Source organism: Lolium rigidum, chromosome 3 (genome assembly GCF_022539505.1).
Source record: "Lolium rigidum isolate FL_2022 chromosome 3, APGP_CSIRO_Lrig_0.1, whole genome shotgun sequence".
Lineage (NCBI taxonomy): Eukaryota > Viridiplantae > Streptophyta > Magnoliopsida > Poales > Poaceae > Lolium > Lolium rigidum.
In genome coordinates this window covers 331,505,147-331,520,117 of record NC_061510.1, presented here as the reverse complement: position 1 = coordinate 331,520,117, position 14,971 = coordinate 331,505,147, and the positions used below count along the sequence as shown (strand labels likewise).

The window sequence follows — 14,971 nt, the reverse complement described above, 5'->3', positions numbered from 1 at the left end:
GTCTCGAAGCTCTGCCACTCTGATTTTCTGTACACTGCGATGCTTCCAGAAAAAAATGGACGTGACACGATGAGAAAAAATCAGGCTTCGAACCTGTTTTGTAGCATTGCAAAGGGCTGAGGTCATGTCCAGCCCAACGAGATTTGGAAAGAACCATCTGGCGAAGCCCAAATTACACTCTTCTAAGACTTGTAAGCCCACTGGGCTCAAGCTGCCTGCACAACACCAATTCACTATGCAGAGGCTCTCGCAGGGGGCACTCCGCCGCCTCCTCTCGCCGCCGTTCGCCGCGGCAGCTGCTCGCTGGGCAGCGCCGGTGACAGCGGAGGCAGGGTCCGGAGGAGGAATCCCCATCTTACGCTTCGGCAGCAGCGCCGGGGTACGCTCCCGGTTCCTCATGGGTTTTGGGCTCCTTCCACGCCATGCTCTAAGCTTCCTGATTCGTGTGTTTTGGGCTGTAGGTTGCGGCGACTGGTTGGAGTGGCGGATCAGGGATCCGCTTGTGCCGTAGGTTCTGCACCTACAACGAGAGAGGTATGGCCAGTGCCCAGGGGCTTCGTTTCACTGCCTCACATCTATGTTGTTTTGTTGTTCATGGGATGCGTTGGTGAAATGGAGTACTAGTTACTTTGAGTATCTAAATTCGCAAGGAATTATGCTCTGTTGTACGCTGTTGGATAGTGATTGTATGATTGGTGTAGGGATTTCATGTTTGTGAAACATTGAATGTAAGGTTCTTCTCGAAAATAGAATGGAAGTTTGGTGATGAGGCGTCCCTAATGCTAATTGTTTCTCCCTGTCTCGTGGTGAACGCTTTGTCTAATTATAGGCTTGCTATGTGTTTGATCTGATGGTCCGTGTTAATTGCACTGTTAGCGGCTTTCTTTGAGAACTCTTGTAGGTTGAAAACTCACCATGGCAGACTGGTCGTAGCACCTGTAGAATTGATCACTATGACATCGTGATTACTGAGTTCTGTTTCTGTGGGTTATGCTTTGTCTCCACATACTGCTACGTCACTATGGAGTTATGATGTGATAACTCGCGTTGAAAGTAGTCGCCTAGTTGGTGAACACAACCTTCTGAACTTCTTTATTTTGCTATACTACAATTCTATGAATACTCTTCCGCAGTGAAACTCTGATAGACTTATCTGACTTAACTGAAATTATGCGTAGATGACAGGGCACTTGAGGAAGAAGTTGAAAAGAAATTTGGATGGATGTTGAAGATATTCTTCATAGGAACTGCTGGCCTTGTTGGGTGGCAATTCTTTCCTTACATGGGTATGGTTGCGACCTTATGATGTGCTAACAAATGTCTATTTGACAAATACTTGGCTTATTATCAACTTACAATGTTGTTTGGCTGATGAAAATGTCGTTTTTGACAAGTTTTTAGGGGATAACCTACTACAGCAATCCATTACGCTTTTACATGTCAAAGATCCCTTGTTCAAGCGGATGGGAGCTTCCCGATTAGCTCGTTTTGCAATTGATGGTAATCAATTTTACATAAGCATATTTATTTTTTAGATTTCTTGTGCAATTTATCTCATGCAATATTTTGGCTCTACAACATTTGTGAGCTACTTGTTTACAGTTTGCAGCATCATGTAGAGGGAAACTGTTATATAGTTAAGTCGTTTGCCCGCTGAAATTCAGCTGAACCAATCGTGCATGACATTTTTTTCTCATGAACTCTTCTCTTTTGCAAACCTTATCAAGACGCAGGGGTTCGTGCAATACCTTAAGTAGAAGAGGAATGACCCCATTTATGAGGGAAACCAGACCAAAAACCGTATTTTAGAGTGACTAAGAAGGATCCAGGCATACCTTTTCATTTTCATGTTTTAAACTTGTTTAAATCCTGGTCAAACCTAGGATTTGACCAAGATTCAAATATATGGGCATAAAATTCAAAAAAAAATAGAAAAATGAAAAACCACCAAAAGCCACGAAGGCCATCCTAAAATAAAACAACAGGTGAGCAGCCGTTTACTTGCCATTCCACATTGGCTTACTGCAAGCATCAGAGACGTGATACATCGTCACTGCGTGGCTAGCCACAACACTCAAAGGGAGCACATGGACGACCGAGTGGATCTCATTAGCTTGTCCCCTCCACCAAACACTGGCCTAGGGCATGAGGCCTCATACCAACTGAAGATGAGCAATCATCTACCACCTGAGTGCCTCCTTTCTTTCCCCTTTCCACACCTCTTGTTCACCTTCTCATGTTCATTATGAGGGCATCGATTTCCTGGATGGATTGCATCGCCCCCTGGAAAAACTTTTCGAGCTTGCTGCAGGCCTTGTCATCAAACTTGCCTTGCGACCCAAGAGGCCAAAAGCAAGCAACTGAGAACTCCTTGAAGGTGCATTTTTCTCTTTTCCCTTTGGACTTGTAATAGATTCCCCTAGGGTATGTCCAGGATACACAAGAGTAACAAGAGAAACCATTTTTCGGTAGCACCGTAGCATAACTGAATATGCTATTATGGTCTGTTGCTTGCTCTGTACTTGTAAGTTGTAACTAGCAAAGAGTTAACATTTTGAGTTACCGCTTTCAGTTCGATTTGAAGCTGTGCCTATATTGCTTCTTCCATTTACATATTATTTTCTGGGTGTAACAATAGTTTTTAATTGAAGTAATTATTTTAGGAGGAAATGGTCTAGACAAATGTTGTTCAGGATACCCAGACAAGATGTTCTAAGCGAACCAAAGTTTAAGGAACAAGACTCGAAATGTTCGCGAACAGAACATTATTGTTTTCTTTGCTCCCCGTCGAAGCTTTGTATGAACGATATCTGTAGTTAAAATTTGGAGGTAATAACTGGATTAGCCCATAATATGATCAGGTGGTTTATACTGCATCGACACCGTGGGACTGCAATTGGGAATAGAATTGCTAACAAGAGGAAGGGTGATGGTGTCTGTAGGGTTTCTGAAGTTTTTGGCAGAGTGAAGCTAAGTTCATTGTAAGACAGAGTGGGTTCTTCTCGTACTTAGCATTGTGAGCAATTGTGAAAGCGAAATAGCATGCAAACTCTGCAGCAGTTGTCGTGTATTTTGAGGTGTTACTTGGCTTAGTTACAGGAGTTGCTTATTTGCTGGTTATTATTAATATGGCATATTCATCACCAGCACAACTATTGATAATGAACTGTTCTGAAATTAGTATTTTGCAACAATTTATCATCCACACGTTTCCCCTGCATGAGAATGACCCAGCGTTGCACATTACCACTTGACCAGTTACTTGCATTTCAACAAAATGTCAGACCTGTGGGATGATATGCTTCTTTCAGTAATTGTTATCACTTATCACTTAATGAAAATATTTTATTCTTGAAGATTGCTACTAGCCTATGACATGTGCTATTGCTTATTGTTATCATCTAGTGAGGGATTTAGGTGTTTGGATATAGGTCGTATCCCACAACCTTAAAGGTTTTAAGCTGATGGTCAATAGCTACAGAATTAATCTGAATGCCAACCCTGTCTATAAACATATAAAAAAAATGTTGCACTAGCTATGGTTCCATTCTACTCCTATAGCATGAGTATATTATAGTTAACTTCAGTCCATTTATGTTTCTCTTCTTTGACGGTTAATTATTTTCTTTTTCTACTTCTATTGAATGTTCTTGCTAATTTCTTTTGGGCGGCACAGATGAAAGGAGAATGAAGGTGGTAGAGATGGGGGGAGCTCAAGGAATTCTTGAAGTGTTAGAAGGTGCTAAAGATGATAAAACACGCAAAGAAGCCCTGAAAGCTCTTGTGGCACTTTCGAAGTCAGGTGAGTTAAAATACTAAGGTTTTCCTTTTTATTTTTGTGTCTACTTGATTTTAGTTCCCTTTATCATTCTGGTATGTGAAGTAGTAGTTCTCAATTATTCTGAGCTGCATTTTTTGTCTTGTCTATTCCCACGAACCCACGATTGATATCATGTTGTGTTATATGTGTTTTCGGTACTAAGGGGATTCCTGTAGTGACAAACTAGATTGCCCTTGCATCAAGGTGGCAGTGTTTTCCATATCAGCAGGTTTAATCCAATTGTTTTAAGTTTCATATGTTAGTTGGTTCTAGAGATACACACCACCAATAAGGGAGTGAGCATATGTTAGTTGGTTCATATGTATCAAGCTTCCAGGAACATTGGCATGCATCTGTTTAACTTTTCAACTGTAGTTTCTGCTAACTTATTATGTGAAAGCCATGGCATGCTGAAAGAGGGGTGTTTCTCTTAGACCCATAATTGATAACATTAGACCGTGAAGTAATCTCACACTTGTGTGTTACCTGCTAGCTACGTCATGGCTTGTGTCCAAGCTAAGGGTGTTCATATAGGTTGGGTTCAACGCGACCGAAACTGGCAATAGATATCTAGTTCAGGTTCCCTCATTGTAAGTGCTGTCAACTGTAGCGGTAGTTCAAGAAACTGTGTACGTCGGTTTACGGGTTGCAGCAGAACTGTTTCCCTGATCCAAGCTACGAACGTTGTTTGTTGTGTTTGGGCATTTGTGCATTTGGACTTTTTTGTTTCATTTATAGACTCATGATGCCCTGAAGTCTGAACATATTTCTTCTGATAAACAGATAAAGCTGCGGAGTTTTTGGACAAGGCAGGTGCCTACGCCATCGTCACTTCCACTCCGAATTCCCCTGAATATAACGAGATCGAGACCTGCAAGACTAGCCTTCTTAAGGCGTTTGATCAACTGAAATCGTGATGGCCAAGGGCCCTGAGTAAATTCATCTACATGTTTCCTCTAGACTGGAATTTAATGGTACCTTTACTTTAATTGAGGCAAGAAAGCCAGGTCGGTGCACTTCTTTTTTTTCCCTGAGTGTTCCAGCTTGACACCTCGGTTTTGTCGCTGGAAACCATTTTGTCTGATACATTTGTTCCAAACAAGTTTGGGGTGCTTTCTTTGTATGATGGGGATCTATGCAGCTATTTATTAGTTATGTGATTGAATCAGGTTATAATGTTAATAATCACTAAAGTATTCTATGTTTGTGTCAGCATCTGACCTGATTATCAAACGCTCTTCAAAATATTCTATATTCTTAGGCTGCTTCATCCGTGAAGAGGCCACTGGCCTCAACTGGAATTATTTGGCTTTTTTGTAACTTCTTAACCTGTTGTCGGGATAAATTAGCCAATTCATGAAGACCTACGCAGTTTCGAGCATGTGTAGGTCCGAATGGGATAGATAGGCACTTAGGCAGCCAGCCTGAAATGCAGGATGATATAACCTTTTCCCTTTCAAGATGAGTATGTCTTTTTTTCTCTCTAATGAAATACAGGATTCCCTTTCAAGATGAGTATGTCTGTTTTTTCCTCTCTAATGATGAAATACAGGATGATACCTTTTCTCTTTCAAGATGAGTTATGTCTTCTCTTTTTTTTCTCTATAATGATGACTAGTGACTAAAGTGTGGTGACAGATGCGTTCATTTCCAAATCCCGAAAGCAAAGAGAGCACAAAATGGTTTAATGCGAGTTGGCATAACATGCTGAATGGTATTCTCATCGCGTGCTGTGGTGCTTTGCGCCCCTGAGTTGTAAGACGCCTTTTTTTTGGACAACAACTTGAAAGGGGCAGGGTGTTCCGCATTTCCATATAGGAAAATAGAGATGCCCGCTTTATTTGGGAAAACCGGATAAGAACTAGATATATAGATATTAAAAAAATGGTGCAAAGCCCCTAGCAATCGTCAAAGCAACAATAGTACAAAACTCAAAGACGAACACATAGTCAAATGCCAAACAACGCAAGCACTGCCGCCGCCAAAGGAAGAGAAACCAAGACCACGAAGAAGAGCGGTATTCGGCCGCCTGAACATTGGAGGTGGATAACATACACCTCAAGAACCATATGTCATCAGCAGCATCGTCCACACAAACAACCGCTGCCAGCCCTGAGGATCTCCGGTTGAGTCACTCAAGTGTCTGATTAGAGCATCTCTAGCAGAGCCCGTATGTCGCGGAACCGAAAACGTCGAGTTCGGTCTCCCGAACTGTTGAAAAGAGATGAATTTTGTCACGGCGCGGATTAAAAACCGAACTCGCGAACTGAAAAAGCATGGGAAACATATTCATTCTATATCTATGAAAAAAATAAGTTTCTTTCTCTTGTTTGACAGAGCCTTTGTGTTGAAAATATTCTTACTGTTATTGTATTATTTTCTTTATAGTGAAACAAGTTGGAAAGAAGTTGTTAATAAGAGATTGCCCAAGGAAATAGGTAAAAGAAATTTCCATCCAAGATTTAATAACTGATCCATTCTCATCCTGGGTAAAGTCCATCTTATTGTGATAGAAATGAAGAGAAATAAATAAGCTTTAGTTAATGTAATAAAGATACCCATTGATATAGAATGAATATGTCGAGGGTACTCCTCGCCAATGCCCTCCGATAGGGGCTTAGGGTTGATGGAATCCTGTAGGCTGACACGAGACATCGGTTCACAGACAAGCGGGGAGAGCGATTTACCCAGGTTCGGGGCCCTCGATGAGGTAAAACCCTTACGTCCCGCCTCGTCCGTTCTTTGATTATGATGACAATGGGTTACAATGGGGTGCCGAATACTTCGGCTGAGATCTAGTCGAGATTGCTATTGCTAGGGTTACCTAGCTCTAAGCTTTTCCGGGCTAAGATTGCTAAGATTGTTCGTGTCCCTCGGCAGCCCCTCTCCCGGCCTTTATATAGGAGGCCGGGTCTCAAGAGGTCTAACCGAATACGACTAGATTTACAGTAGTTTAGATCCAATCTTTCCTTGTTTGTTTGCTTCCTTGTCTTGCCCGTCAAGGAATCTTCTGGTGCGCCGACCTAGTGGCCCATCTCGCCTTCAGGTATCTTCATTGGCCTCCAATTTGTTAATACCGGATAGGGCAATACTGGTTACCCGAAGGGTAATGCCCACGTCAGTAGCCCCCGAGTGTCTAGCCGAAGATAATTCGGGTAGAGACTAATGCATGTCTTCTCCTGACATTCTTCTCCTTCATTGTTCTTGTTCATCTTGATTATGCTTCATCTTCTTTTATCGGGTGCGCGTCAGCGCTCCCGATGGGAGTAGCCCCGAGTCTAGGTACGGATGCTTGCAATCCGTGCGTAGACTCAAGTTGTACTACTCGAATACTTTCCTCTGCCGAGTCTTTTCGCAAGTCTTCATAGGTCATCCGATACATTTTCTTTATGCAAAGGATAATGAGCAACGTGCCCAACTTTTGTTGGTTAACTGCCGATGGCAAAACAACGTTACCCTACACAGAATCAAGTCCCCGGGCATGATCCTGGAGTGCAAAAAACTTTCAACGGGTGTGCACCACGTCCTCCCGATGGGAATAAATGTCGAGTCTGGATAGAGACTCAAACCTTATTCCTTCGACTGCTTATTCTGTCGAGTCTTCATTTATCGAGTGCGCGTCAGCGCTCCCGATGGGAGTAGCCCCCGAGTCCAGGTTCGGACGCTTGCAATCCGTGCGTGGACTCAAGTCCTTCATCCGATGACTTTTTATGTTTCCTTCGAATGCTTCCAATTTATGACGTCATTGTTGACGTGTAACTGCTGCGGGCTGATTTGACGGGTCCTGACATGACGGGCTAGCCCTAGCTCTGTACAATCAGTTTTTTTTAGGGCTTGACCACTATACGCGTAACGATCGAGGTGGCTCCTTGATTTTCGCGCAGTCGTGGGCGTAGTGGGCCATCAGTTCCTCCCCTTCCTCAAGCGCCACGTGCTTACTTAACTCTTAACTTCTCCTCAAAATCTCCAAAGGGCAAAAAATTCCCAATTTTCTCCACGGTTCCCGCAGTATCTCCTCATTCTCCCCCTTCTTCCTTCTTTCGCCATTGCCGCGCCGCCACCACAGCTTTCCCAATCTTCCTCAGATCCCACGATGGTGAAGAAGAGGAATCCTACCGCCGCCGCTAGCTCCACCAGCGGAGGTGCCGCCGCCAAGTCCTCCTCTTCTCTTCCGAAGGGGAGCGCTCCGAACGCCCCTCCCCCAGCTCCGGCGCCGCCAGCGCCATCGAGCTCTATGGTCAAACCTGGGGACTGGGTAGCTTCAACTGTCACCAAGCGTGACGAGAAGAGGTCCCGAAGCTTAGGATTGATATCCTCCGACACGGGAGATGTGATCCTTCCAGGTGCGATTTATCGGCCTGATCCTCCTGCTGGATTTTCTGTGATGTTCTTATCTTTCCTTCACCGAGGCCTTTCGCTCCCCACTCATGGATTCCTCCTCCATCTCTTGCGGACGTACGAAATCCAATTATGGCAACTTACCCCCAACTCAATCCTCCATGTTGTTGTGTTCATCACCCTTTGCGAGGCGTTTTTGGGTATTGAACCTCATTTCGGGCTGTGGAAGAAGATCTTCTATGTGAAGAGATACAGCAGTAGTAATGGGTACTTTGTCACCGGAGGAGTAGGTTTTGTTGCTCGCTCAGAAGTCAATTACTTTAATTTCCCAATGAGAGAGTCCGTGCAAGGATGGAGGCTGAAATGGTTTTACGTCAAGGATTCCTCGTCACCAGAGTGCCGACTCCCCTGCTATGCCGATGTTTCGAAGCCAAGCCCAAGGACTCTTGGAAGAACATTCTCTCAGCTCGACGAAAGGGCCTCGACCGAAGAATTGTTTGCCAAATTCCTTCGAATCAAAGAGGCCGACGGCCAAACTATGATTGGTACGGAGGTGGCAGCGGTATTCCTGAAGCGCCGAATCCAGCCAATCATGGCCGAGTTCACCCGATGTGGTTGTACTCGGGTCCAAAGGATGAGACCAGGATTAATGCTTGCCGATCTATCGGAGAAAGAGTTGCTTGATGAAGTCCGTCGCCTTACTTCCTTCAACCGGGAAGATTCGATTCCGCCGATCTCTTCTTATGCTCCCCTTGACGTTGATCATCCACCATCAGGGGTATTTTCCTTTCTTCACATCTCTATTATGCCTTCTTGCTTAGCCGACATAATTACCTTTGTTCTTACTTATCATTTTTATTCGCCAGATCCCCATGGCTTCTGAAAATACACGTGATTCACCGGATGATACTTCTGAGGGGAGAGGCTCCTCAATCCCCGTAGATTTTCACACCACCGAGCAAACAGGTCTAAAGGATGAATATAATGGTCCGATGGATCTTGAAGTTGCCCACGCTGACTTTCCCTCCTCAGCCGATAACACTTGTGTCGCAGATGGATCGGTGCGTAACATTGACACCGATCGTGATACTTCTATTGATGCGAGCTGCGGAAGGGGCCAGGGCTTCTCCTGCGAAGAGATCAACCGGCGGCTTTGTCGATGAAGATGATCTCTTCGACATGTAAGTAGTTCTTTTTCTGAAAGTTATGCTTTGCCTTCTTTACTTTTCACACCCTTTTTATAATCATAGTCGACCATTCTCCTTTGTAGTGACGAGGGCTTTATCGAGCCTCCGCCTAAAAAGGCCAAATCTGATGTTGTCTCGCCGGTCGTGGTGGCTTCCGAAGCTTCGGCTCCCAAGGCTGCCCCCATGGCTCAAGCATCGACTGCTTCTTCCCTTTCCAAAGGGAAGGATATTTCTCCAACTACTGCTACCGCGGCTCCTTTTCTGTAAGTCCTCTTCTGATCGCAATACAGATTTCTTGGAGCGTGCCTTGGTTAATTGTTTTTCTTTCTCTCTTAAGGACCTGCGAGGCGTTATTTCTTCTCTGGAGGTTTTCGCCTCCCGATTCACTTCCCTAGAGGTTGACAAAGTTCGGCTGCAAGAGGAAGTCGAATCTTCTTCCTCGAAACTGGATGGCGCGGTCAAGATAGGCTGCCGCGGCTCGCCAAGAGATTGATTCTCCGAAGGAGGAACTGGCCGGACCGAAAGAGAAGGCTGGAGGAGGAGGAAGGATCCGAGTCGGTGGCTGAGGCTCGAGCAGCCGAAAAGGATGAAGTCCTTCGTCAATCTTCTTTGGCCTTGCTTGGTAATTTCTAACATACTTCTGTCGAATGACGTACTTATGGATTCAAACTTTTTGTCAATGACTGAATTTTTTCCTTCCTTTCCAATGCAGAGGCAGCAAACATCCCTCTCGATGCCCTGGAGAGAGTTCCAAATAACTCCCCAGCGAATGTTGTATCAACGATTCTTGCTTCTCACCAGCTTACACAAGAGCTTCTTATGAAGGGGAAGGGTGCCCTGGCGCGGATGCACTCGATGATCTTCCCCAAGATCAAGCAAGAGAAGACCCTGGGACAGCTGATCGATACCTTCGCGGTTGATACCAAGGAGGTCATCGAGGTATTCAAGCGTACATCGCGCACTTTTGGTGCTGTCCTTGCCTTCCAACTTATGATGGGTTATGGCTTTAAGGGTGACATCGAGGAAATGACTAAGGGGCTTCCAAAAGAGCAAGACGGGCAGCCTGTTGATTTGAGCACCTTTAAGGCGTCTGCTCTTACTTGTGCCCGTCAGCTCCTTGAACTGGTTTCATCAAGGAAGTCGTCGACTGGCCCCAGTTTATCGACTCAAACTCAGCTCCCTTGATTCTTGTAACAAACTTGTGCCTTGAGCTGATGCGAAACATTGCTTTGCCGCAAAACTCATGCTTTGTAATAAACTCCGTGCTAGCAGTGTTGTTAGCACACTTTTGTTATGATATCACTTTCTTGCACTTCTCCCGATGGGAGTTATTTTGGATGTTCGGCTGTACCATATCCATCACCCCTTTATAATCAGTATTTTCTGCAGGTCTTCCCAGTACCCTTGTTTGCAGATGACTCGTCGGGTGCCTTCCTGAAAGCGACCGGATCCAGCGCATGAAGGACCGGGTCACGCAGATGGAAAAGGACTTACGCAGCCCTTATGCCTTGGCTGCCATCATCAATAAAAAGAGCGAGATTGCAGCCGACATGGAGCGATACGTTCTTGGCGAGCTGCATAAGGCCACCGAAAGTTTAAACTGTAAGTTTCCTGATCCCTTTGCCTGTTTGCTAGCAACTTCTTGTCTGAGTCTTTACTAATTCTTTTGACAGTCATAGCTTTGAACCATGCGGAAGAGAACAAGCGGATACACGAGCGAGTGCATGCTTTGACTCAGCTTTCCTCATCCGAAGAGATTTTCCGGCGGGAACACTCGAAGGCCTCGAGCTGTCGTCAAATTTCGGGATCGAGTGCAACAGGTCCACCAATTCTTCGACAAGTGCTACAAGGCTATGAGGGTAGTTTGGAAGACGATGTTTCCTTTGAATGCAGTTCCTCCTACTCTCTTGACTTTGATGTCTGAGTTTGGAAATGCCAAGAAGGTTCGGGGGTTAGTAAGATCTCAAGTCTTTGCAGGGGCCAAGTGCACGCTTGCCCTTGTGCTTGCTTGTTATCCTTCAGCTTGCTTGTTATCTATCGCCAATGCAACTGGTGATTTCGAGGAGCTGTACCCGAAGGTTTTAGCACCTGCCCATATAATTGTCGACGAGCTTGAGGAGATGTCAAAGGTACCGAGGAAAGGGAAACTCCGCAAGGGTGATGTAAAGGTGTAAAATTACTTTTGTAAATTGTATTGGCTAGTCCATCCGAGTGTTCGGATTTTTGAGCCAAAACTTTTTATCTGATTAATACATGAATATGTACTTTTACCATGCGGTTGGCAAATATTCAAAGGAGCGAAGCTTAATTGCTCGTTGGATGTATGTGTACTAGTTGGTTAGCAAATCATTATGAGTGATCAGCTCGTGTTGCGGGTTTTGCTAAACCTGTTGTATGCGCAACTTTGCTTTCAACCGTTTGTAAATTTCGACAGTCATTCCCGAATTTTTCGGGTGTAATGATTCTGCCGATGAGCCCATTGCTCTCTGATATTTCCATAAGTGAAATATCGAGCGTGGGTTGTGTGTAAGTTTTCCGAACTCTTGCTTTGTACGGCACTCGTAGAGGCATCTGAAGCAGAGGGGAGGATTAATGTCCTTATTCTTCTTTGCAGTGCTCGTAGAGGCTTTTGCCCTGGGCCCTATCTTCTGCCGCGCGTTAAGTTATGCCGTTACTTGACGGCAGCACGGTCATAGATGCTTTAGATTACTGCAATACTTTAACAAGAATTGAAACTTAAGTGCTTATTGATAAAGTAGATACGAAACTAGAGGGCGAAAAACAAGAGGCCCTGTGTAAAGTAAAGGAAAAATTTAAAAACTAAGGAAGAGTTTTATCAAGGAAGGGGTTCTTCTCTTCTTCAGAGGCATCTTCCGATTTCTTTGCCATGCTGATGGTTGCTGCAGCGCTATTGATTTCGGCAGGTGCTTGGGCAGTGATTGTTAGCATCTTGCCGCCTCCTATCTCTTCTGCTTTGGCCACTGCCGAAACTTTTTCCGCTGAAGCTTTTCTGCTTGGTGCTTCGGGAGTTGGCTTCTTCTTGATCTCCCTGTCGAGTTTTTCCTCCTTGATTTCTTGTATCGTCAATTTTGGCGGGGGTCGACGGTCCCTTGCCGTGGCCCAAACTTTGCAGCAATCCTTTGGAAGTCACGATCACAATTGTCCGAGTGCGAGAAGCTTCCGTAGGCTGTGATGTTTGTCCCGTTGTTCCCTGGCATCTTCAGCTTGAGGTATGCATAGTGCGGTACAGCCATGAACTTGGCATAAGCTGGTCTCCCGAGTATGGCGTGATACTGCGATTCCCAATTCACGACTTCAAACTCGATCTTCTCCTTCCTGAAGTTGTCGGGTTTGCCGAAAACGACGTTCAGGTATGCTTTGCCAAGAGAGTACGCTGGTGAAGTAGGGAGTATCCCATGGAAGCGGGTATCTGAGTCTTCCAACATTCTCATGGTGATCCCCATACTTTGAATTGTGTCGAGGAATATCAAGTTGAGTCCACTTCCTCCATCCATGAAGACTTTGCTCATCTTGAACCCTCCTATATGTAGCTTCGACCACTAGGGGCGGCGTGCCCTGGCTTTGGTATAGTCATCGGGTGGTCCATTCGGCGAACGTGATTTCCTGAGATGACCATTCAACATATTCAGGAATGTTCGCCATGACGCTTTCTGCCAGGTTGATTTCTCGGGTGAGCTTCTTCATCTCTCTCCTTGAAACACCTGTCTTGTGGATCATATTCATTTGCCCACGTGGCGGTGGAAACGCCTCGTTAGGTTGATGAGGTTGAGCTTGCTGTACTTGATGCTGTGATGGGGGTGGCGGTGGTGGTGGTGGTAGCTGTTTCTGGCCTGCCTGCTGGATGAGTTCATGCATATCGAGGAACTGCCGACAATCCCTGAGCAGGTGGCTAGACTTTACTTTTCCATCCTTAGAATCGGTATAAGAATGTAGGTAGCAAGGGGCGTTGATCTGTTCAGCGTAAGGCAATTTGGGGGTTCTCTGAGGTCGTGGTTTATAGTTGCCACGGTTCCCAGAGTCGTTCCGATTACCGTCCTGCCGATCGTCTCGCCTGTTGTCGTACCGATCATCCTGCCGATCAGAGTAACCTGCGGCCACCAAGTTATTGTCATCGTAGCTGCGGTTCTTCCTTCTCTTGTTCCGATCCCTTCGGCCACCCGAATCATTTTTCGGCTGGTCATCCTCTTCATCGTCAACTGCACTTGTCGTGGCTTTCGGACGTTGTCTTCACCATCGGCCCAGTTCGTTGGCGATTTCCATTAACTTGGTTATGGTTTTCGGCTTCTTGCGCCCAAGTTCTTCTATATAGCTTTCACGTCGGATGCCATCATCGAAAGCGTCGATTGCTCGTCGACGGATACGTCTTCCGCAGCATTCGGGAGTTTGGTGAACCTCCCGATATATGCGCGCATCGATTCTTTCCGCTTTGGCCGACGGTCCGTAACTCCTCGATCCCGACGGGCCTTTTGTAGGTTGCTTGAAAGTTGGCGAAAAAGGCTTCTACTAGGTCATCCCATGACTTGATGGAACCCTTCGGCAGCCCTCCGAGCCGGGCTCGTCTTCGAGTCCTTTAGGTAAAGGCTGCGAGGCATTGCATTGCTGCTATCCGATTCCCTTTTTGCGAGAATTCCTGTCGCGAGATAGTCCTCTATCCAGGACCTCGGTTCTCGCTGCCCATCATATTTGGCGGCGTCGGTAGGTGTAGGTTTGAACTTCTTGGGTGGCATCGCCTCCCGAATTTTGTAACTCAAACAATCGGCTCCTCTAAGCTCGCCGTCGTTCTCCTGGGTCTCGTCCGAAGAATCATTGTCAAGTTCTTCTCTGATGGCGCGTCGTCGCCTTGCTTTGTCGATCCTGCTCTGTGTGATTTCGTCCCGAGCGTCTTTTGCGCGATGTTTTGACCCGTTGGCCTGCAGGGTCTTCTCTTTCGGTGGAACTAGATTATGTCCTAGTATCGCAAGACTCTCCAAAGCGCCACGGTGGGCCTGAGCCATGGATCCTTCGGGACGTTGGTTAATGAGGTATGCTGCAAGATTGGCTGTTGCTCCTGCGACGGTTTTTGGCCGTGGCATGCCCGCGGTGTCCGTGGTCATAAAAGACTTGGTCAGGTTTGATGTTATCTCCCTTGCGTCATCTTCCGAAAGCCTGGACATCCTCGATCGATGTTTGCCTCCTCCGTGGGTACTTCGAGAGGCACTCCCCTGCGAGCCCCTTCGTCGTTCGCTAGACCGGTCTGCCGCAGATAGGCGTTTCTCGAGGGTGGCTTGCTCCTTAGACAGGCGCTCCCGATTTTTCTCCAATATGGAGCGGTAAGCGTTGAGTGTGCCAACCGTGGTTCCCGCCGAAAGTGGTGTGTTGTTGAGCACGGCTGCCTTGGCTGCTGCCCACTCTTCTTCTGTAATGGTGTGGTCGCTATTGTCATTGCTGGCGCTATCCCCAAAACTAGCCCGCCTGCTGGAACGGGGAGTGCGTTCTCCGTCTCCCCTATTAGCGACGTAGACTTGGAGGGGCGCCACTCTTCGGGTGTCTCCTCGGGTGACGCTATCGATGTTGTCCTCTCCCGATGAATAGTAGGCGTTGCAGATGAATGGCGTGTCGCTTGACC

General features: G+C 46.1%; 1 protein-coding gene across 1 annotated transcript; it reads left to right on the top strand.

Moving 5' to 3' along the window:
- The first annotated feature begins 235 nt into the window (after positions 1–235).
- On the top strand, positions 236–5,027 carry LOC124700058. The gene is made up of 6 exons (XM_047232249.1): positions 236–379; positions 462–534; positions 1,179–1,286; positions 1,402–1,500; positions 3,677–3,802; positions 4,604–5,027. The coding sequence occupies exons 1-6, from the start codon at positions 236–238 to the stop codon at positions 4,735–4,737; spliced, it is 684 nt and encodes a 227-aa protein (XP_047088205.1). The 3' UTR covers positions 4,738–5,027.
- The last annotated feature ends 9,944 nt before the right edge of the window (positions 5,028–14,971 follow it).

Coding starts and splice junctions, on each gene's coding strand:
- LOC124700058 (XM_047232249.1), top strand. CDS start 236: ATGCAGAGGCTCTCGCAGGGGGCACTCCGCCGCCTCCTCTCGCCGCCG. Junction 380..461: donor GCTTCGGCAGCAGCGCCGGG/GTACGCTCCCGG, acceptor TTTGGGCTGTAG/GTTGCGGCGACTGGTTGGAG. Junction 535..1,178: donor CTGCACCTACAACGAGAGAG/GTATGGCCAGTG, acceptor AATTATGCGTAG/ATGACAGGGCACTTGAGGAA.